Raw genomic sequence first — 22,843 nt, forward strand, 5'->3', positions numbered from 1 at the left:
AGATCATGAACATTTTGCAGATTTTTTTTCTTTTAGTATTTTGGTGTATTCATTTCTCAAGAACTTTCGTTGCTGTATGTTCAATAGTATTTTAAAAATGCTCATCTTTTCCGTATTATTTTAATGAAGTTGTAAACGTAACTTGTTTATCAACATAATCTTGGTTAGATGTAAAATGAGTGTGAATGCGTTTGCCAAGCTAATACAGCGGCGGATCTCCTCTATTTCTCGTTAAAAACAAAAGAAATAAAAAGAAAAAAAATGAAATGAAACCCGAAAGTGGCACCTGAAATATTAGTTGCCCCCCCCCCCCCTTTACAGAATTTCTGGATCCGCACCTGATATGGGTAATGATAAATACAATTACAGCACGATAACAATTTGTAGCGACGTAGCATTCTTTAATCAGGACACAATCTCTGGAAATAATTAGGAAAAAGTGTTTTTTGTGGTGTATTAATATGTGAGAAGTTTGACTGAGGCTGTCCTTTTTCATTTAAAGGCATTTTTTAACATTTGCAGATGAAACGAAAATCCAGCTTTGGTGCTTCAAAATAGTTCTAAAACATAAGTTAAGAATGGAAATAACCAATCTAAAGATTTGAATCAGTAAAGTTTATGTTAAGTATTGTTAAATATACAAAAGGTGAACAATAGTTAAAACAACAATGTTTCTAGACTAAACCGTCTACAGTTATGGTTTAGTGAGAAAAATAGCGATATCTCCTTATATTTTAGGCTTAATTTTCAAATTTTTACATGGTAGGATGTTTTGTGATACAACCGACCTACACATAGATATGCATCAAATGTGATATCTTGAACATTTTTTAAGATCACTGCTCCCAGCGGTAAACTGTACCTTTAGGAATATCTTATGTAAATATATGTATGCATATATATGTATATACACATATATCTATCTATGTTATATATACAATTATATATATATATATATATATATATATATATATATATACAGAGAGAGAGAGAGAGAGAGAGAGAATGTGTGTGTGTGTGTATGTATGTATGTGAGTGTTCTTAGTCGGAAATCAAATTTTCCTTTCATAAATCATACTGATTTGTCCTTCACGTTCATACGATTTACGTGAATATGCTGGCATCGACATGGTAATACGTAAAACTAAATAGTAAATATTTAGATAGGGTGGGGCATTGTACACATAAAGAGATTAGTTATTTGATTATCTCATGTTTGTTTCTCTATGCCATATTCAAGGCGTTGTCTTCAGCATTGTCCTGATTGATCGCTCGTGGAAAAGATCATGAGTGAAATTTTCGTATGTTTTTTTTTTTAAGTATCCCATCTGATTTCATTCCATCTTTATAGTTACTCATGTAACCTATAGACTCTGAGATTTTAGTGAACAATGGACTTCGAAATTAAATGATGTTTGGTTAATGATTTCATCGGCAGCCAATGCAAGAACCATAGCTTTCCAGTGTGGACCTCAGTTTATTTGGATATGGACGGGGGGGGGGGGGGGGGGGCTTCAGTTTCGGACTTCTTCAAGATTTAAAAGTTATGATGCCGCTGCAATATACTCATATAGCCTGGACTTTTGATTGCTCGCCTGTATGATGAAAATCGGCTTAAACGTACAACATCAACGATGTTTTTTCTCCGAAGGCTTCTTATCTCTCTCTTAAGGCTGCGTACCACTGAAAAAATGAAAGAATTCACCGATAAGGGTATAAAAATTGTACTTAGTGCTCGATATTAGAGGTAACCCGTTGGCCTTGGGCCACTAGAGATTTATATCGGGCCACCAAATTTCCAAAAGGTTATCTTATGGTGGCCCGATAGGGCAACTAAGATTCAAAACGGATTGTTTGATTTATTTTGTTCTACTTTTGGCAGGCTAATACATCTTTTTTTTTTTTATTGGCTACCAAAATTACGTACCTAAAGATTTACCATCCCGGACATAAACATTCTATATACCTGTTCGTTTTCCTCCGCAGATGACGTCGCAGAGCGACCATAACCTCAGCACAGCGAGGGCGTCCCTACTGGGAGCAGATAACATCCATCCGTTGTCCAAGACCGGTTATCTCTTGACGGCTCTTTATCTGACGGTAGTCGGTGGGTTTAATCGAAGTGAAATCAACTCCATTGTTTAAAGTTGACTTTGATGAATATTAGAATAAATCTTAAGGGGAAAACCCCTATGGGAGTTTCGTGGCAATCGGAAAAAAAATCTGAAAATTTGTTGGAATTGATGGAACTTAAACGTGCATGTATCCGAGAACTTTGATAGTTCTCGGATACATGCCATAAACGTTAATAGTTAGTATAGATGGCGTGATGTCGTATGGCATCACATCGCATGTACCCCTTTTTGCCTGGACAAAAAAGTATCTTTTGACCTGAGTTCATAAAAGGATAAACTGTATCCTGCACATTAGGTCATGTTAGAACTTCAACGACTTAGTTTAAAGTGGTTACTTTTGAACTGAGAGGACTAGATAGATGCTGAATTATCGACCAGAAGAATCTTGCCTAGATTTTCAATCCATGCTCGTTCATGACTTTTCGAGTAATACAAATAAGCAAGTCAATGAATAAATGAACAATATTGTGTATTATATATATATATATATATATATATATATATATATATATATACTATGTATATATGTATATCTTTTATGGCATGTATAAGAAAAGTGTGTACTCAATATCAATCTATCATGACAACCGTGACCATGGCATTGTACCTTTAATGACTTTGAAGATGTTATAAACTGTCTAAAGGAGACACTTGACTGTAACCTCCTTAAATACCAAAATGAAAGGAAGCGTCGATTTGAAAATGATGTGTATATTTATTGAAGGGCTGTGGTTGAATCGTTCAATTCAAAATCGGCATTGATCGGGATGGAGCAAAGAGATTTGTGGATGCATATATACGCCTGTCATCAGTCTAAAATATAACTCCAAAGTGGCATGTCCATTTAGTATTCTTGCATTTATTTCTTTTTTTCTCAGGTGTAGTGGCAACTATCGGGAATATCACTGTAATCTGCGTCCTGTGTCGCTACGGAACCTTCCGCAAGAGATCCATCAACATGATCCTGCTCAACATGGCTGTCAGTGACCTGGGCGTGTCCATCGCGGGCTATCCTCTGACCGCGGTGTCCGGGTACTGGCAGCGTTGGCTCTTCGGCGATGTCGGCTGCCAGTTCTACGCCTTCTGCGTCTACACGCTGTCGTGCTCTACGATATGTTCGCACGTCGTCATCGCCATTTACAGATACGTGTACATTGTCAAACCGGATCTGAGTAAGTTTCGCCTATGAGACTCTCTTGGATGTATGATTTGCATGCAGTGCACTCCCATTTTATTGGTACGAAGTTCTCGGGACCGGCGGTTTTCTTTCGTTGTATTGAAATTTCGTTATAGCCGAACAATGAAGTGCATAATTATACAGATATAAATGGTGATTTCAGGACCCAAATGTTTACTTCGTTGTTACGAGAATTTCATTTTAACCTTGTTCGTTATAACTGGAGTGCACTGTATTACAACTAAACGTTTCCATAACTGTGTTGACTGGGCGGTATTTGTATAATCGTCAAGGTTGTCTTTTATGACAAACTTGAGCTACTGTCATCACATTACATACAGTTATGCACATACAATAACATCTAAGTCCGACAGGTATAGTGAAGACAGCGTTTTGACACTAACAACAATACGTGTCATCGTTCATAAACATTCATCTGCACGCGAATTTTAATTATTACCATCTGATTACAGTGCATGCTCTATGGACATTGATATAAACCCAAGCATTATTAGCATTAGGATTTGAGAGACGTAGTAAATCATCATTTTTTTTTTAATATTAACGTTGTATTAATATTTGCCATACAGACAGAATTACATACATACAGACAAAGTACACACAGAGTTGACCTTTATCTGTGAGAGAAAAATAAATGAAATCTGATTACAGTGCATGCTCTATGGACATTGATATAAACCCAAGCATTATTAGCATTAGGATTTGAGAGACGTAGTAAATCATCATTTTTTTTTAATATTAACGTTGTATTAATATTTGCTATACAGACAGAATTACATACATACAGACAAAGTACACACAGAGTTGACCTTTATCTGTGAGAGAAAAATAAATGAAAGAGTGAATCACACAATACTACTCGTACCCCAGGACCGAAGCTGTCGGCCAACCTCACCTACATGGCGATCTGCGGTATCTGGGTGTACGCGCTCCTATGGACCGTGCCGCCATTTCTCGGCTGGAGCAGCTACGTCTACGAGCCGTTCGGCACGTCATGCTCTATCAACTGGTTCGGCAGCAGCGTGAGCGACATTTCCTACATGGTTGCCTGCACGTTATTCGTCTACGCTCTTCCCATCATGGTCATGCTCTACTGCTATCTTCGCGTGGCAAAAAAGTGAGAACAGTGGATGTCTACCAAACACAAGTTCGAAAGCTTCAGCCTGTCTCTTCGGGGGATGTTACGCTGACAGATTTGTCCGAGGGGCTTCATTAACTTCGGCTTATCTAATCAGAGTAACATCTCTAAATGAGACGCTGTATAGGACTGAAGCTTCGGACAAGATTACCTAGTATAAAGTATAAGCCTACTCTAAAAATATATACCGAGTGCAACATGCGAAACCTATGCAATACTCCAATATTTCAAAATATTAACGAATTTACACGAATCATTTTAGGCCTACCAAGAAGTAATTTCTTTTTTCGAACAGACAAATCTCCCCCGGGAATCTCCCTACCAGTTTTACTGACCTATAGGCATAAACGAGCTTGACACCACACTGATATCTTAAGTCGGTGCCAATTGGCTCTCTTGTAAGAGTTTCCTGTTCATCTTCAATGCAAGAATCATAATATATATATATACATATATATATATATATATATATATATATATATATATATATATATATATATATATCATATATAAAGAAATTAACGTGCAACGTTGCTCATCAATCTCGCTTTCTCGCCATACCGTAAACTGTTTTGTGCAACTATAAATTTTCTCCTACAATAGAATCCGAGGGATCAATCCACAGCGCACCGAAGAGCGAGATGCAGGTGTGCTCGTGTTTGGAAAACTGCGCAGGCGTGAATCCAAGATTGATACTCACGTGACCAAGGTATGATTAAACCAATGGAGAACCTCTTTGGATTAAACAGAACGTTGGTGACACTCAGATGTACATGTTATACACTTCTGAATCCAAATGGAAAAGCTAATATACGGTTCTGAAAGTTGATAACTGCCTTGAGTACATTAAGACCTAGGGTATATCAAAATGATTTAAGTCCAGTGGTCTTAATTTTAAATCACAGAGAATTAAAATCCTCAAAGTTCAGATCAACTTTTGATTACGATATGTCCCTAGTTTTTCTCTCCAGCTTCATTCATTTTTTTTTCATAATCCACTTCAAATTATTATCATAATTTGCAGATAAATTCCTTTGTCGCGTATTCAATTTTTATACAGTGATGTTTGCATGAAAAAGTTTCCAAAATTTCAGATTTCATTATGGAGTTAGAATGCCATTGAAGACACAAACACCTATGCTATATTCTAAGTTGATTGTAAATTCTGAGGTCGACTTCTTCATGAAAACCCCCATGTTTTAATGATATACTCCGCCTGAATTGTCGAATATAAATCAGAAGCGATTTACATTACTTCCAAAATTTAGAAGCACATCCTCTTTCCCTGACCTGGTCACTGTCGAGATGGTCCTCTGAAATCTGTACTAACCGTGCAGGAGATCTTGTGAAAATCGACGGAAACCTTACACTTCAACCGCACACTAAAACTGTCTCTAAGGCAGCATTTTTCAGGATTCATAAAGTTCGAAAAACCAGGAGACTTATACTCAGTAGGCCTACTTTACCGATCAACAACAAGTTATAACCCAGGTTTTGTTTATAAATAACGGCGATACAGTGAAAGAATTAAGCCTCCATACATTCACAGAGCACGTGGTCTATGTCTTCAATAAAACTATTTTATGCACATTAAGAATAAAACAGCAGACCCAATATTCGATGCGTATAGTTCTTCACAACAAGCCCTTTTCAATCCAGTATATTCACTTATCAAATAATGAATAAAGGAAATGAAATAAAAATAATGTAGCCCTTTTGCGCGTAAGACTTGTATAACCCTCAAGTTAAGTGCATTTGTATTTTCTGTGATATTCCCATAGATGTGTTTTCTGATGATGATCACATTCGTCATCGTGTGGACTCCTTACGCCATCGAATCACTCTGGGCCGCTCACGCACACAACGTCAGCGATCTGGCGTCGGTTCTTCCCACCATGTTCGCCAAGAGTTCATGCATGATGAACCCAATCATCGTTCTATTCTCAAGCTCCAAGTTCAGGCGTGACGTCAGGAGGCTTGTGAGTCAACCCGCAAACGAGAACGTAGAAGAGCGCACGACGACGCAGCGAACCCAGCGTACTTTCTACGTTAGGCAGACGGCGCAGGAGGCCAACCCGATGGACAACTACTCCGCGTCGGTGTACTACGACAAAGAGCGCATCTACATCGGACAGATGCGCGCGACCAATATTCAGAAGGAGGCCGAGCTACTCCAGCGTGACCCGGAAGCACTCTCGATCAGATCGTCATCCGGTTCAGAATCGGACGTTCAGTTTGTGCTAAAGGACAGACCTAACCGGTATAACAGGAAAAAAAGGATGCCCGGACCAAAGGGACCAGAAATGTTCATCGCGTCTGGCTCCATTAGTATGAGCAGCTCTGGGGAACACGACAGTAAGAGTCAGTCAACTTCGTCCGATTCGAAAGAGAAGAGAGTGGCATTCAGCGGCAGACGATCGTCTACGAAGAAGAAGAGCGCGCGCTTTCAGTCGCAACCTGAAAAGCCCACTACGTCGTCATCACAGATATTCACTCTGGAAGGATGTGGCATAGATACGATGCTACAAAGAAAATTATGATGTCGAGACGATGAATTAAATTTTGATGACAAGGACGCACGTGAAAAAAAAACGACGATAATCTACAGCTGGCAAGCAAACCAGGATCTGTTGGAGGTTGTAGGGAGAATACAATCTCTGAGTCTTAAGGATATGTGAAGTACGGAAGCTAAAAAGTGTCACTGAGAAGATAAGATTTCTCTTCTTCTTTACACCTTTTTCTGGTTCAAAAAGGTGAGATCCGAGTTCTGTACTCTGCTTGGATCCGCGATGGCGAGATGATAAGAAATCTCTCTTTTTTTATAATATATGCTGGCGTGCTTTTTGTTCGTTTCTTTGTTTCTTTTAGCTTTCAATCGCTAATCGCTATTGTATGTGACGTCTATGTCTATACTTAAATATGAGTGACAAGACAGTGGAATTGTTTACATAATATGTGTGATATTAGGTCATTGTTTATAAACAATGTATGAAATGCGTTCTCAACTGAAAACTCTACATTGTACAGTGAGCCTTATAGTCCAAGTGGATTCATAACATGCTGAATTGCCTTTCATCTCTCTTTGTGACGCGAATTATAAAAGGAATTCCTGGTTTTGACCTTGAAGAGTTCGCGTAGGGGGTGGTGGTAGTTCGGATGAACAAAGTGTATAACCAATAAGCGGATATATATCTACGTGTGGAAATGTTATGTCTTTGTTTTTGCACCATGCGTTATATACATAATGGTAGTTATTATCATTACGTTATTTACATCTATTATGATTCATAGTTTTGTGCATTGGTAAATGTTTTGTGGCACTGAACATGCTGACATGAGTCAAAGTTATCAACATAACTCATTCTTTGTTTCGATTTGTTTTTTGATACTTTCTGAAAGCCAGTTAACTTTCGTCGTAATAGTTCTCCTCTTATACATGGCAAAATTACCCAATTTAAAAGGAAGATCATCGCTTTATCGTCATAATAATGTCGATAATGGTTTTGCGAGCAGTCCAAAATATAGTATGGACAATAATAGTTACTATTATTGTATAGTAATCATTATGACTGATGCTATGGTGATAACAATTATTGTGGCAGTTTTTTGGTTTTATTATCATGGCACTTTTTCATTTCCATCTGTAAAGGGAATTTCAAGTTACACAAACATTATCCATTCTGATTCTGATCAAATAATCATCGGTTTTTGTGTGAACAGTGACAATTGATTTTGGGGAGGATTGTTGCATCAAGTTATTGACCAAAAAGAATCACTATCATTTTCATAGTGTTTTTTTTTTTCATTAGGTAACTTTATGACATCATCATACACCTCAGCTGATTCTAATTCAGTTTTAATATTACTTTATATGAAGTTTAAAAGTCCAAAAAGTTCAAACCTCAAAACACAAAGATTCAAATCTAGTTGCACACATCGATACCGACTACATAATTATGATCTGTAAATTGTGGTGTATATAATTATACTCAAATGAAGAGATGCATTACAAAGCCCCTATTCTTGTAGCCTACACAACTCTTCAACAGACCTTTTTTTTTATGAAACAAGAATATCAGAATATCAACCTAGTCAAACGAATGATTGACGATATAACTCTTACTTTATAATATAATGTGCAAACCTATGTGTTTAGAGCTCTGTTTTTGTAATCTTGTTGTCTTCTTTTAATGGCTTCTTCTTCTTTCATGGCTTCTCCGATTTAATTCTGCTATCTCAAAGTCAACATGGGACACTGAAAAAAAAAATCACCATCCGTTATAGGCTAATGCGAAAAATCCGTAACGATACTCGTTTCTATGGAGTGGTAAAGTCCTCATAAAGGCTAATCTAAAAGACGGTATACTTCCTAACGTTCACCTATATAACCGGGCGAATCGCAGTTTGTACGTAGCTTTGTCCAGAAGGTCTGATCGTAACTAGTGTTGTTCACCGCTTTAACCACAAGATTGCATGCTGATGCTAATAACTGCAAGACACGAGTTCATCGTATCAACCGGTTTAAGCTTTATGAAAATGCCTTCGGATGTGTGATATATCGACTCTGTAATGTGTGTAACACCAATTTGCAAAATCTTGCCATGCCGACTTTGTTATTTGAGCTTAATATGGTGATTTGTGAAACCCTGGTGGTTTCTGGTTTATTTCTATTGCTTCGGGTATTTGGGGATTACCAGACATGAAGGGACCTTGGTATGTAGGCCTACAGCTGCAGGGCCACGGAGTCAATCCATTAAATTCAAAGAAGAAATCCACCACGAAATAGATTAACCTTAAAAGAAATAGGAAAATATTCCCTATATATATACAGAATGATACAGAAGTGACAAAAATCGGATAAGAAATAAGGGAGATACGACATTTTGAAATTCCTCATGAAATTCGGAAAATTGTTATTTTTAGCTAATATAAGTAAAAGCATGTTCTCAAACCAAAATATATCAGAGTTAACATTTTGTTCTTTATTTTGGGTGGTTTTAAGACAAGTTTTATACTTATACAGCTGAATGATATTTTTTATCATTATTTTTCTGATATTTCTGTATTATCATGAAATGAAAAAGAAATGGTGACATCGTCAACTTGTTGATTTGTTATACTGGACTGGTCAAGGACTGTTTCCGCAAAATTATGAAATACGATTTTTTTTTTCTTAGACGTTGGTCGATTCATTTATTCCTGAAAAAGTAAACAAGCAAACGTAAGCTGATGACTTCTACCTCATCAATATAGGCCTCGAGTCTGTAGCAGATAATGGATAGGTCTTAAAGCCCGGTCACACAGCGCTTTACGGCTTAATCACGGCCAAAACACGTCAAAAAGTGGTCTCCCGTGAAGCAGACGATGTTGTTCGCGTTGATGTCGAGTTTAAGACGAGCTACGGTCGATCATAGACGTGGTAGGACGCGGGGAAAAATCGGAACAGCGTCGGACGCGGTAAAAAGTTTTGAACTGCTCAAAATTTTATTCCGCGGACAACCACGGGCGGCACACGTGGTAAAGACGTGCAACACACGTGAAACACACGTGATAATCCGTGTTCCGGCAGTGATTAAAACTTGGGGAGACGCGGTAAGACGCGAAAGTTTAGCGGTCTGTCACGGGCAGAGCACAGTTTGTTATCTGACGCGTGTTACGCGTTGGTATCACGGGAAATAGCGTGTGTTTAGCGGCTTATCACTGACAAATGGATTTTTCCGCGTACATACACGTGGCTGGATGTGGCTAGCCGTGCTTAGGCAGTGCTTCAGCAGTGGAACAGCCGCCAACGGCCATACCCCGAACAAAGCACGGCCAAACCAAAATTGACCAAAAAATTACCAATTACGACCACGTCCACCAGATTTTCATAACTTTTTGTACGTGATTTAGACGTGGAGTGCTGTGTGACCGGGGCTTTAGACAGTTACGAACAATCACGGTTGATCTTTAAAGGATACATTTGGTTCGTCTATTTGCTCATGATTTGTATTGAAAACTCACATTAAATGGCTGAAAGTTATGTTATGTTTCAAACTCCCATGAATTTAATCACGTCTATCAGCAACTACACAATCATGTCATGCCTTTTCGTGGATCATCATTATTTAAAGGTAAAAAATAAATCAGAAAGAAAAAGAATGTCTTTGTGATCTTTCATTGCCCAATGTGTACGAAGCATTTTTTTTTTGTTTGTTTTACATTGTTTCCGATAACTCTGGTATCTTAATTAGGTCAAAGCGAATCGAGGCCTTTGGCCTAGTATTGTCCTGTGCTTTGGTGATCGTGTTTTATGAAATTGTTCATTTTTCATAATTCTCAAAGTCAGACAATGAGACAACATAATATATGTAAAATATAGTAATTTCATATATTATGCTTGAATATAATCTCATTATAGAATATGCACCTAAATAATGATTAACAAACTCTTAATGGATGGCACAAAGTGCCATGCATTAAGATCTCTTTAATCATTACGATGAAATCGATCTCTTTAATCATTATGATGAAATCGATCTCTTTAATCATTATGAGGATTTTTTTAATTCTGCGAGTAGTCTTGATGGCCAACTGGTTATTATGGGCGACACAAATTGTGATAATATGAAGAAAACACCCGAAATAAATGTTATGGTTTACAATCAAATTAATATATTGTTTGCAACAGGTTAATAATGAAATGTTTACAAGAGTGACTGAAAGATCAAGAACACTTTTGTTGATCACATGCTCACGAATTATTCAGACAAAGTGAAATCATATGGTGTAATTCAGAATGGCATGAGTGATTACTATATCAGTTATATGGTATGGAAATATATCAAGAAACGTTGACATGGAAGCTTTCAGGTCGGACTTACGTAAACAAAATTGGAAGAAAGTAGAAAAATTCAATATAAATGATTCAATTGATATATACGGTATGTTGACGAAGGTTGTTGATAAGTATATGCCTGTGAAGACGAGACGAGTACGAAAAACTCCCTCGCCATAGATGAATAGTACAATTATGTCAATAATGAAACAGAGAGATAAAGTTAAATTAAAGGCAAAACTCAGAAGGGACAATGATTTATGGCAAAGTTAAACGTCTGAAAAATAGAGTAACAAATGAAATAAGAAAATCAAAACGTAAATATATATGTCAACAATTTTCAAATGCAAATGAATCCTGGAAAACACTGCGATCATTAATGGGCAAGAGTAAAGTTATTGATTATACATTCCCTCAAGAAAATTCACAGGTTATAGCAAATACATTTAATAACTATTTTGCAAATGTGGTAAGTAGTGAAGATATACAAAGGAAAAAGATTTTTTTTTTCACAAATCGCATAACAGGGAAAGGTCTGAAAAACAATTCAATTTTTGTTTTGTATTTTAGTTATATGTTCTGAAATATAATGTTAAGTTAATGGAAGCAGAGAAGTCATTTGGATTAGATGACATTTCTATGTACATATTGAAAGAGTCAATTTCAGAAATATTAGAGTCTTTCACTTGTATTATAAATAAATCCTTAGCTGAAGGGGTAGTGCCTGATAAATGGAAAGTTATAGCTAAAATTGTACCGATACATGAAAAAGGGGACAAGTTGGATTGTAATTATTATAGACCCATTTCTTTATTGTCCTGTGCTTATAAAGTTATGGAGAAAATTGTTCAAAAGCAGTTACTTGATTATCTAAAATTGCACTCTTTGCTCAGCAGAAACCAGACAGGTTTCCGTCCCAAGCACTACACTTTTACTGCACTTGCTATCTATACCTTCACGGACGACTGTCACCGCTCTATTGATAAAGGTGAATACGTTGGCTCCATCTTTGTTGATCTGCAAAAAGCTTTTGATTTATGGTTGATCAACCGATCCTTCTATCTAAACCTGAAAATATGGGGGTTACTGGCATAGAACTGGAGTGGTTCTCGAGTTATCTCGATTCTCGAACCGGAGAATAAGGACGTTAATCAATAATACCCTTTCGGATGAAAGATTACTAACCAGAGGAGTGCCACATGGATCCTTGTTAGGACCGTTGTTGTTTAGTATATTTATCAATGATATCAATTCGGGTTTTTCTGACTGCAGGGCCCATTGTTATACGCCGATGACACGGTCATCTATTACTCACATAAAAACCCGAAAGTTGTGGAAAATGTTTTGCAAAAAGAGTTCGTATGTATGGAAACATGGATGGCTGACAACAATTTAAAAAATCAATTTTGATAAAATCATTTGTGTGTTACTTGGTACAAATAATATGTTCAAAAAGCAAGAGTATTTGAATGTTAAACTTAGGGGTAAACAATTACTTCAGGTGAATAGTTTTAAATATATTTGAATTATTAGATGATAAGTTACTGTGGGATGTTCACATCCAACAACTATGTAACAAGTTAAGTAAATGATTAGTTATATGGGTCGTTTGAGACAATTTGTTAATATGACTAAATTGAAACTGATATTAATATGTTTGTGTTACCTCATTTTGGTTACGGTGATGTAGTATGGCAATCCGCCAACGGTACTCTTTCCCACCTTCAGAAGATGCAAAATAGAGCCGGGAGATTAATGTTGAAAATTAACCCTTATTCCCATATTACTACTAGTGATGTTCATGTAGCGTAGGGTGGAATACAATAACCAAAAGACCAAAAAAAAAAAAAATCATCTGCTTTCATTCATGTATAAGATTATGAATGACATGGCCCCCGAATATATGAAAAATATGTATAAGTACAAGACATCACAATACTCTCTCCGTTATCAAAACGATTTACATTTACCACAGCCTAAAACTAATATTGTAAGAGATAATTTTCATACAGAGCTGCAGCAGCGTATAATAACATATACCTAATGATTTACATCAACTTTCCTCTTTACCCGTTTTTAAGTTCAATTTAGACAAAACCGAAATCCTTTCCACTTGATTTTTTTTTTTATGCTCCAGACCTTTGAACAATATATGTGATATGGTATATTATAGTCACAATGTAGTAATGTATGTACCGTTCTATTTGTGTTTGTGTTATATTTTATTTTATTATCAGTCCCTGATTGTGTGAAACTTTGTGAACAGGGCCGCATGGAAGACCAGAAGTGACTACTAAGTATCATCGTCACTACTGAAAATGGGCTACCCTCCGTATGTTTTTTTTTTCTTTTCTGGACCTTTATGTATGAAATATGTTGATTTTTAGTACGGAAATAAAACAAACAAACAAAGTCATATATCGAAAGGGCGCAAAACTATCACTTAAACATCTTCATATACGCCATTCTTATCATTCTATTTACCACTGGCAATCTCTTATCTCGTTTGGTCTTGCGTTTATTACTAATACATGTATTTCAAATTGCACAACACTAGCCATGCGCTACCGTTAAAATTACACAACACTGGACACTACCGGTTTTTGGCAGTCAATCTTTTCAGAATTATGATAACGTCGGACCAAAAAAAAAAAAACAACCCCCCCCCCACAACAACAATACAAAACAAAAACAAAACAAAAACAAGCCTGTAAAAGGAAACTGTTCTTACTGGAAAATCATAAACCATTGCAAAGAATGGACCTGAATTAGGTCAGGTAATTCGATCCCGCGCCAAAGTGTCCACGCGTACCACAAGTGCCCACTGTCAGGTCAGGTTGCACGTGTGGTTCGAGGGTGATATCCATGCTCGTGAGCTTTCAAAGCACGATTCGCCGGTGCTCTGTCATTTGATAATATGATTAAAAACAACAAACACCGTACGATATTGTTTGCTGCGCCGCGCCGTTGGACGTCGTCGCCGTGGGCTACCGATGGTCGTCCTGTTACAGAAAAAAAAAGCAAAACAAAAAGCAAAACAAAAGCAAAACAAAAATGAAACAAAACAGAACAAAACAACACCAAAACCAAACCAAAACAAAACAAAACAAAAACAAAAACAAAACAAACCAAACCCAAACCGACGTATTGGCAAGTATGCAACGAATGGGAGAGATACAGTGCAAAAGAGACTTCCGATGAATTAATGGAGTGAAACTTCGAAAGTTATACCTGAGCTTGGCTGTACGTATGTGAATAGGAATATGACTGAAACGCGAGAATGACCACCAATCGTTGATTGCAGACTATATACCCCCTCCCCATCCCATTAAGGAAATTAACAAAAACAAACAAACAAACAAACAAACAAACAAGAAAACAAGAAAACAACAAACAGTCAATCAAACAGACAAACAGATGGGCAAAGGCATAGTAAGGATGACGGCCAACAAGTAGGCCAATATGGGTCCTATACATTCTGGATTTATTCATTCATTCATATTACACTGTACATTCATTCATTCATTTATTTTGGCAAAATATATATTTTGGCAAAATATAAAACAACCATACAACTTACAGGTCATTACAAAGAAACACATACATGCCAGGACTCCTATATAAGAAGTAATTTTGTGCTTGTGGCTGGAGCCCTCAAACAAAAAGGTAAAATGCATACAATCAACCAACACTTGTTGTGACATGGACCAATGCATACAGAAGATTAGTCCAAATTGAAATAACATAACAGTTAAATACCCCCGGTCATATGGGCTGAAAACAAATTTAAAAAACACTTTCATCAATTTTTTAGTTCTAACGAATCACACGCCTATATATCCCCTACTCTCCGCTTATCTATCTATCTATCTATCTATCTATCTATCTATCTATCTATCTATTTATCTATCTATCTATCTATCTATCTATCTATATATATATCTATCTATCTATCTATATCTATCTATCTACCCATCTATCTATCTATCTACCTATCAGTTCTGATTTGATCTACTAGTATGTTGTTACAAGTCCCTTTGATTCTGTACTCCCACTACATTGTAAGATTTCCAGTTTAGATTTAATTTAGATTTTATCAGCTTGTCTCTCCCTTGTTTTGATCATTGTTATGCGCAGTTGATCGAGTATGTTCCGAGAAACTGCAATTTGCAATTACCATCATCATCATCATCATCATCATCATCATCGTCATCATCATCATTATTATTGTTATTATCATTACTATTATTATTATTATTATCATTATCATTATTATTATTATCATCATTATTATCATTATCATCATCATAATCATTATTATTATTATTATCACCATCATCATCATCATCATCATTATTATTGTTATTATCATTACTATTATTATTATTATTATCATTATCATTATTATTATTATCATCATTATTATCATTATCATCATCATAATCATTATTATTATTATTATCACCATCATCATCATCATCATCATCATTGAGGAGCTGTTATTGTTAAGTCACCGGTTTGTGCCCTCAAGACACTATAAATCCTCAATTTTACTTCAGTCCCGTGCATAGTTGCTTGCTTACAAGCATTCAATACTTTGATAGTTGCCATATCAAACATATCATATTATATGATCATGATACATGATATACTGTCAGATGCTTTTTACATCAAATGGTATTGCATAATATAGGCCTACATTAAGATATGATTCATTATAGGTCCACATGTCTATTTTTCTCAGTGAAACATATTATCATGCATATGAAAATATAAAAGTTAAACGCAAATCATTAGGCCTAAGCGCAACAGCTAATAGGCGGGAAGCTATTGGCGGTTGTTATTTCTGTCTTTGCAGCTAGAGTTTCTATCATAAATGGGAGCCGCGGGGGTTCATGAATGTCTTGTGTTTTGAGAGACTTTTCGCTCGTACAAGACACAAGACACACTTTAATATGAGAGACTTCATGAAATGGATTATACTTCTCTTTGAAAGTCTTTCATAGCCTACATATGAGGGACCTTGGCCATTCTATGTGATGACTTCGCGAAACGGATCCCCCCACCTCGCCCCCCCGATAACGGGGATTTCCCACCACCTCGCCGCCGGGCAGGCCCATGATATGCAGGAGCAACGTGAAGAAAGGAGGTCTTTAGTCTTTTTGAAAAGACGCGCAGGTGGTCGTGTGAAAGCGTGGAAAGTGGAGAACACTGCATCATTTAAAATGGAAAAAGAGGCAGCCGAAGTTGAAAAGTGTATACTGGATCACGCTGCCAAGTACAATATGACATCCATTCTTATAGGTAGGTCAAGACCCGAATGTTGCCCCTCAGCTTATCATATTTTAATGCAAAATATTTGGTTAATCGTGCAAACACAGCTTAGTCCCACCCGTTCGATATCGTGTGTGTGTAAAACTGTAAAGAAAAATGTCACTCTAAAGTGGGTTATTTTTGTTAACGTTCAGACGTGGTACGAGGTGCACGCCATGCCACGGCCAAACGATGCACGATTGCCTAAACGAGTATAAATTTACCTGCGATCATGCGAGTGCACTTTGAGCCATTTGTGTGAATAATCAGCTGATAAGCCAAGGATGTTTACAAAGACAAAACTGAGATGAGAAGGTTGTAAAAAAGATGTATCTAGACCTAGTAGAATTTTACTTTGTACTTGTACTAGAATCTAACTCTAGATCTAGTTGTAGGTGAATTACGTAAATTAGTTTAGTGTTGGTGATTTTAGATTTACCTTGTTTTGATCCACTCCAAAAATTCCGCTCGGGGACTATGACTGGAAGTTTACCTTCACATTTCTGTAGACCCACAGTCCAGTTTCTAGCGGAGATTAACCGCACCAGTGACCCCACCACGTAGGTGTGATGTGATGATGATTGTAAAGACTGGAACAAAGCATACAAATATTTGAATATGAAATCTTGTAAAGTTGTCTGCTTTAGAGCGCTCATGTAATTGCCTTGTTTGCGGAATTGATAAAAAGATGGAAAGAAGAGTAGCAAAGTATCAGACCTATTATCGAGAATTAAAATGTCAAACTCAAAGCAGTCGTCAAGTGGTAATCTGCAAAATACACCATATGCATTTTAGAACAAGAGACAGGAAGAGTAAGGTGTGTATTATGCACATTTCAAGAAGTAACCTACAGCCTGATAACTACCACCCTTCAGAAATGAAAATGTAGGAAAATGTGTGTATGTGTGCATGTGTGTGTGTTCTTATCTTTGTAAATGGAGCATGTAGGAAGTAATCATGACCATGAACCAGTCATTTGTTTTCTTGTACACTAGATATTACTCCTCTCAGCTGAGCTCGAGTGGAAAAAAAAATCTGGTTGTTGAACCTGTGAGGTTGGTATGCCTTGTACAGGCTGGTGGTAACCCTAGAGAATTTCCACCCCACCCTAGCTTTCCCTGACCAGTTTTCCATTAGCTCATCAATGCTTACATACTCCATCCTGCCCTTATGATTCCTGCTGCCCTTGCAGCTTTGCTAGCTTCTGAATTTGGCCTCTCTCTGCTCTTTTCCAAGATGCTACTTGCCATTAGGCAAAATTGGGAAAAACACCACCACCAAACAAACAATCATGTTAAGCATCCTTCCTCTACATAAAAAAGGAAGGAAGTACCTCTTTTTTTTTCAACATGGTTGTCTGACACATTTTCGAAAACAACCAGCAGAACTATTTTCTGAGATGGCCGCCAGCCTGTATTTTTTTTTTCAATGGATGCCACAAATGAAAGAGATGATGCGAGAGGCTGTAATATGTAATGCAATGATTTTTTTGAAATGATCATCAGATGTGATTTTCTTTGTTTGTTTTTTTTTTTTCGTCCCAAGAAGAAGCTGAAAAAGGGAGACAGCCTCAAAAAGAAAGCGGGCGGGGATGCTAAACATATAAACAGATCATACATGTGCATACATATATATATATATATATATATATATATACTCCTAGATGGGTCATTTGGAAGACATTTCCATTTGTTTTATATGCAAATTTTAAAATACATGTTCAATGGCAATTTACGCAATGGAGACACAAAAATTGTCTCCTTAATGACCAGTTGTCTCCCTAATGAAGACACTTCCCCCCAATATGTCTCCCTAAGGTGCCAACTAGGGATATATATATATATGTATGTATGTATGTATGTATGTATGTATATATATATATATATATATATATATATATATATACACACACACATATATATATACATGCATAACAGCAATAATAAAGTCACAACAGAGGAATGCAGGGAATGCATCAATAGCCAATCTTGATTTAATGAATTCCCTGCATTCCTCTGTTGTGACTTTATTATTGCTATTTCTAGTACTGCCAATACGCGGAACAACTATAAAATATATATATATATATATATATATATATATATATATATATATATATATATAAAATACCATATGTCCCCCCAAAAAATTGCAATGGTACCCTCCTCAATGAAAGCTTTAAAAATAGTGAATCAATCTGATTCAGGGTATGAAACTATAACTCATCGCCCACATCTTAGAGAAAACCCCATTCGATTTGCTTCAGTGGTCAAAGAGAAATGAGGAATTTTGTACAGCATGTCAGAAATCTATTCCCTCCAAGTTCTGTCTATTGTGTTCACACATTAATTTGCATTTCCAAGAGCATCCAAGTGCTAAACTTGGAAGAATCAGACTCATGACATGCTTTACAGCAATCCACATTTCTCTGACTGCTTGACCAAATTGAATGGGGTTTTCTGCAAAATAGACCTAAGATGTTATATTTTAAGACCCTGAAGTAGCACTTAGACGGTTTAATCATATTGGATGTTATCAATGCAAAAGTGGATTGTAATTTTTTGGGGGACATACTGTATATATATATATATATATATATTTATTTATTTATTTATTTATTTTATACTTCACCTTTGTGTAGGAGGGAGTTACAGTAGAACCTTTTGATACAGTATGTTTAGACACATCATTTTTTTATATTGTGTAGAGAGTAATAAATCCTCTTATGATTGAAAGCATACCATGTTGGTTCACATCTTTGTTTTCTTTTTTTTTGCTTTCCTCAGAATTTGTGAAGAGAAGAGGCGTGGATTGTTTTAAAGTACCCAGTCTACATTCTACCAGACTTCTCCTGGCCACTGCTACTGTCATCATCAACAGGAATGACGTTGAACAGTTTCACCGCGCCATCCTCATCCTGAAGTATGTCATCAAGATGATCAAGACCAAATTCGAGACTGAATTTCAACCTCTGCGATGTGCCAAGATACTGGTAGAGCTGAAGAGAAGGGTAGGTCTGTGTGTACCGCGGGTTCTGCTCATCATTTAATTCAGTTGCAGCTGAAATCATTTGGGAACGGCAGGTAATGACAGTGGACATAGTAGCTCCAGAAAATCGGAAATCAGATGGTAAAGTCACAAAATTGATGTTCATCGGTCACCAAATCTAGAGTTTGGGTTTTCATATCAAGATTATTTGTTGGCTATGGCAGTATGAGGATACTCCTTCCACAACACCAGCATCTATAGTTGTGTCGGATTTTTAGAAAAGACTGGAAAGACTGTCCTGTGATTGTGACCCTTCACCAAGCAACCATGATTATGTTACAGAAAACTGGAGAATAAAAAGACACAATGATTCATCTGAAAAAAAAAAAAAAAATCTTGACAAATTGTTCACACAGAAGAACACCATGCTTTTTATTTCACATATGCGAATGAGCTTTGGTCCAAATTCAAAACTCTAAAAATATTTCATTCTTGAATATTTTTTTTTTTTCAAAAATATTCCTGTCTTGTTTGAATGCCTGTATGCTCCTGCACACTTGATTAGAGTCTACATATAAACTTTAAAACAATTAACATCATTTCGAATCTGCGTTATTAAACAGGATATATACCCAAATCCAAACAGGATGTATGGTAAATTCTGTAAGGCTTCCAAATCATGAGAGATGCAGGGTTTCTCTACAGCTCAAAAATCGAATGAGAAATACATTCAAGGAATATTATGCCATGAAGATAATATAGAGGCTGAAAGATGATAACAACAATTACAACATCAGATTTGAATATCAAAACCTCACTCACTGAATGTGTAATGCATTGTGAAAGCTGAGTTTTTAGCCAGTACTGAGATGTCCTATCACTCCTGCAGGGCCAGACTTTCTTTTTATGCCTCCGCCACGAAGTGGTGCCGGAGGCATTATGTTTTCGGGTTGTCGGTCCGTCCGTACGTCCGTAGGTCCGTCCGCTTTCGTTTATGCGATAACTTGAGTAATATTGACTGGAATTTTACCAAACTTGGCCCAAGTATAAAGTGTGATGGGGCAATTACTTAATTAGAATTTGGGTGAAATCGGCCCAAGGTCAAAGGTCAAGGTCAAATCATGAAATTGTATCTGTTTACGCGATAACTCAAGACTGGATCAAGCAAATTTCACCAAACTTTGTCCGAGGATGATGTATGGTGGGACAATTACTTGATTAATTTTTGAGTGGAATCACACAGAGGTCAAAGGTCAAAGATCAAGGTCAAATCCTGAAATTTATCTGTTTATGTGATAACTCAAAACTGGATGAAGCAGCTTTCACCAAACTTGGTCCAAGGATGATGTATGATGGGGCAATTAGTTGAGTAGATTTTAGTGACATTGGCAAGAGGTCAAAGGTCAAAAGGTCAAGGTCAAATGCTAATAATGTTGCTATTTCCCCCATATCCATGCAATACCTGAAGGTATTTTCTTGAAACTTAGTGTAGACATGTACTACTGCATAAAGATTCTCCAGAGAGAGTTTCATGTCATAAGGTCAAAGGTCAAAAGGTCAAAGGTTAGGTGAAAATGTTAAAATTTCACTTTTCTCGCAAATGATTCAATTATGTGTCTTCATGGAACTTGGTGCATACGCATGTACCGACTGGCAGGGATTATCTAGGGAATTTAGGGGTCATGGGTCAATAGTCAGGGGGTCAAAGGTCAAAGTCAACTCTTCAAAATTTTACTATTTCCCTCATTTACTAGTATATGCAATGCTTGCATTATCATTTTTGAAACTTTATATACATTTATTACCTAATAGAGATTCTCTTGGAAATTTCCTGCCAGAAAGTCAAAGGTCAAAGGTTAAGGGTCAAGGCCAGGTTTGAATGCAAAAAAAAAAGAATCTATTTTGTACTGTAATTACACTCTTTCTTCATACCTTGAAAATTACTCAATGCATAAACTTATAAAAGGGTCAGTCAGAAGTCAAGTAAAAATCCTCAATTCCCCAAATACATAGTACCTGCACTCTTAGACAATTATAGCAAACCTAGTTCAAGGAAAGTGAACATTCAAGATATTTCTGACAAACCCGTCATTTCAATGCTTTGCCAGTTATGTGAAACTGTCATTACACATTGTGAAGACATTGCACTATACACCTATTGGGCGAATCATGCATTATGGCGGAGGCATCAGTCGCCATAGCGACATTTCTAGTTTTTTTTTAAAGACTTTGGATGACTGCCAAGTATTTGTATAATGATTTGCTGTACATGGTTGCTAAGCAGGCATGGGACAGAACAGAAAGCATTTTTAGCATACTTCAAACAGCAACATACTAATATGTAGTTCATGTTTCATCAGTTTTATACAGATAATGATATGAGGGCTCAACAATAACTTTATTGTCTACTGGCATGTTCAGGCCACTAAAATCTCTGAATCTGAAATCTTAGTGGCCCCCAAAAAAGATATGTCATGGCCTGAAATAAAAGCAAAAGTAGCAATCCATTTTGAATCTTAGTTGCCCAATCAGGCTACCAAAGGATAAATTTGGTGGCCCAACACCAAGAGCCGGGGCACTGCTAATGTCGAGTCCTGCATAAAATGTTCACTTTTCACTGTATGTGCAAAATGTGTTTTTGAGCCGGTTCCTATAACCTTACACCGTGGATGCTACATTTTGTGCAGATTGTCATGAGGAAAATCAAGGACTATGTGGACACAGCTGAGGCCTATGCAGTTATCAATGAATACTTTCCAAGTGTGGAGGTTAGTGTTACAAGATACCAGTGCTGCTGTCCTTCTTTGACGTAACGTGCTATATATGCTTTGAGAAATATATATTAATTTTGAAAGTTACCAGTTTTCGGAGGAAGCTGATTCATACCATAAAGGAAGGTCCTGATAATTGGAAATGAGACCTGTTGTACATGCTCTTTTCCATTTTTTTCCCCTTTCTTGATTCCTTTTTACTTGAATAACACATACTACATGGTTTTGGACTCACATAATATCTCTGAAACCATAGTAAGATTTGCCAATTGACATGTCATATGTATGTTGATGAATGGATTGTGATATTTGCGAATGATGCATACGATGTGCAAGGATGTCAAAGGTAATTTGCATACATTGATGTACAGGAACAAATATCTTCAACAATAATCTGCTACTGGTTTATCTATTAAATGTTATTGCATTTCAACCAAAGTTACCCTCTATTGGTGTTTTGGTATGTCCGGCTATTTTTATTTT

At 36.7% G+C, this 22,843-nt stretch overlaps 1 protein-coding gene across 1 annotated transcript; it reads left to right on the forward strand.

Annotated features, from left to right (window-relative positions):
* The first annotated feature begins 1,986 nt into the window (after positions 1-1,986).
* On the forward strand, positions 1,987-7,011 carry LOC139734219 (visual pigment-like receptor peropsin). Its single transcript, XM_071645022.1, has 5 exons — positions 1,987-2,107; positions 3,014-3,307; positions 4,204-4,450; positions 5,075-5,180; positions 6,253-7,011. Exons 1-5 carry the CDS (start codon positions 1,987-1,989, stop codon positions 7,009-7,011), a joined length of 1,527 nt encoding a protein of 508 aa, XP_071501123.1.
* The last annotated feature ends 15,832 nt before the right edge of the window (positions 7,012-22,843 follow it).

The sequence above is a fragment of the Diadema antillarum genome, unplaced genomic scaffold (genome assembly GCF_040938485.1).
Source record: "Diadema antillarum isolate AM-2024a unplaced genomic scaffold, OU_Dant_1.0 seq00000513_RagTag, whole genome shotgun sequence".
Taxonomy (NCBI): Eukaryota; Metazoa; Echinodermata; class Echinoidea; order Diadematoida; family Diadematidae; genus Diadema; species Diadema antillarum.

Bases quoted from the DNA above. Each gene is read 5' to 3' on its own strand.
- LOC139734219 (XM_071645022.1), top strand. From the start codon at position 1,987: ATGACGTCGCAGAGCGACCATAACCTCAGCACAGCGAGGGCGTCCCTA. The intron at 4,451-5,074 runs GTGAGAACAGTG...CTCCTACAATAG, and splicing joins TATCTTCGCGTGGCAAAAAA to AATCCGAGGGATCAATCCAC. The intron at 5,181-6,252 runs GTATGATTAAAC...ATATTCCCATAG, and splicing joins TTGATACTCACGTGACCAAG to ATGTGTTTTCTGATGATGAT.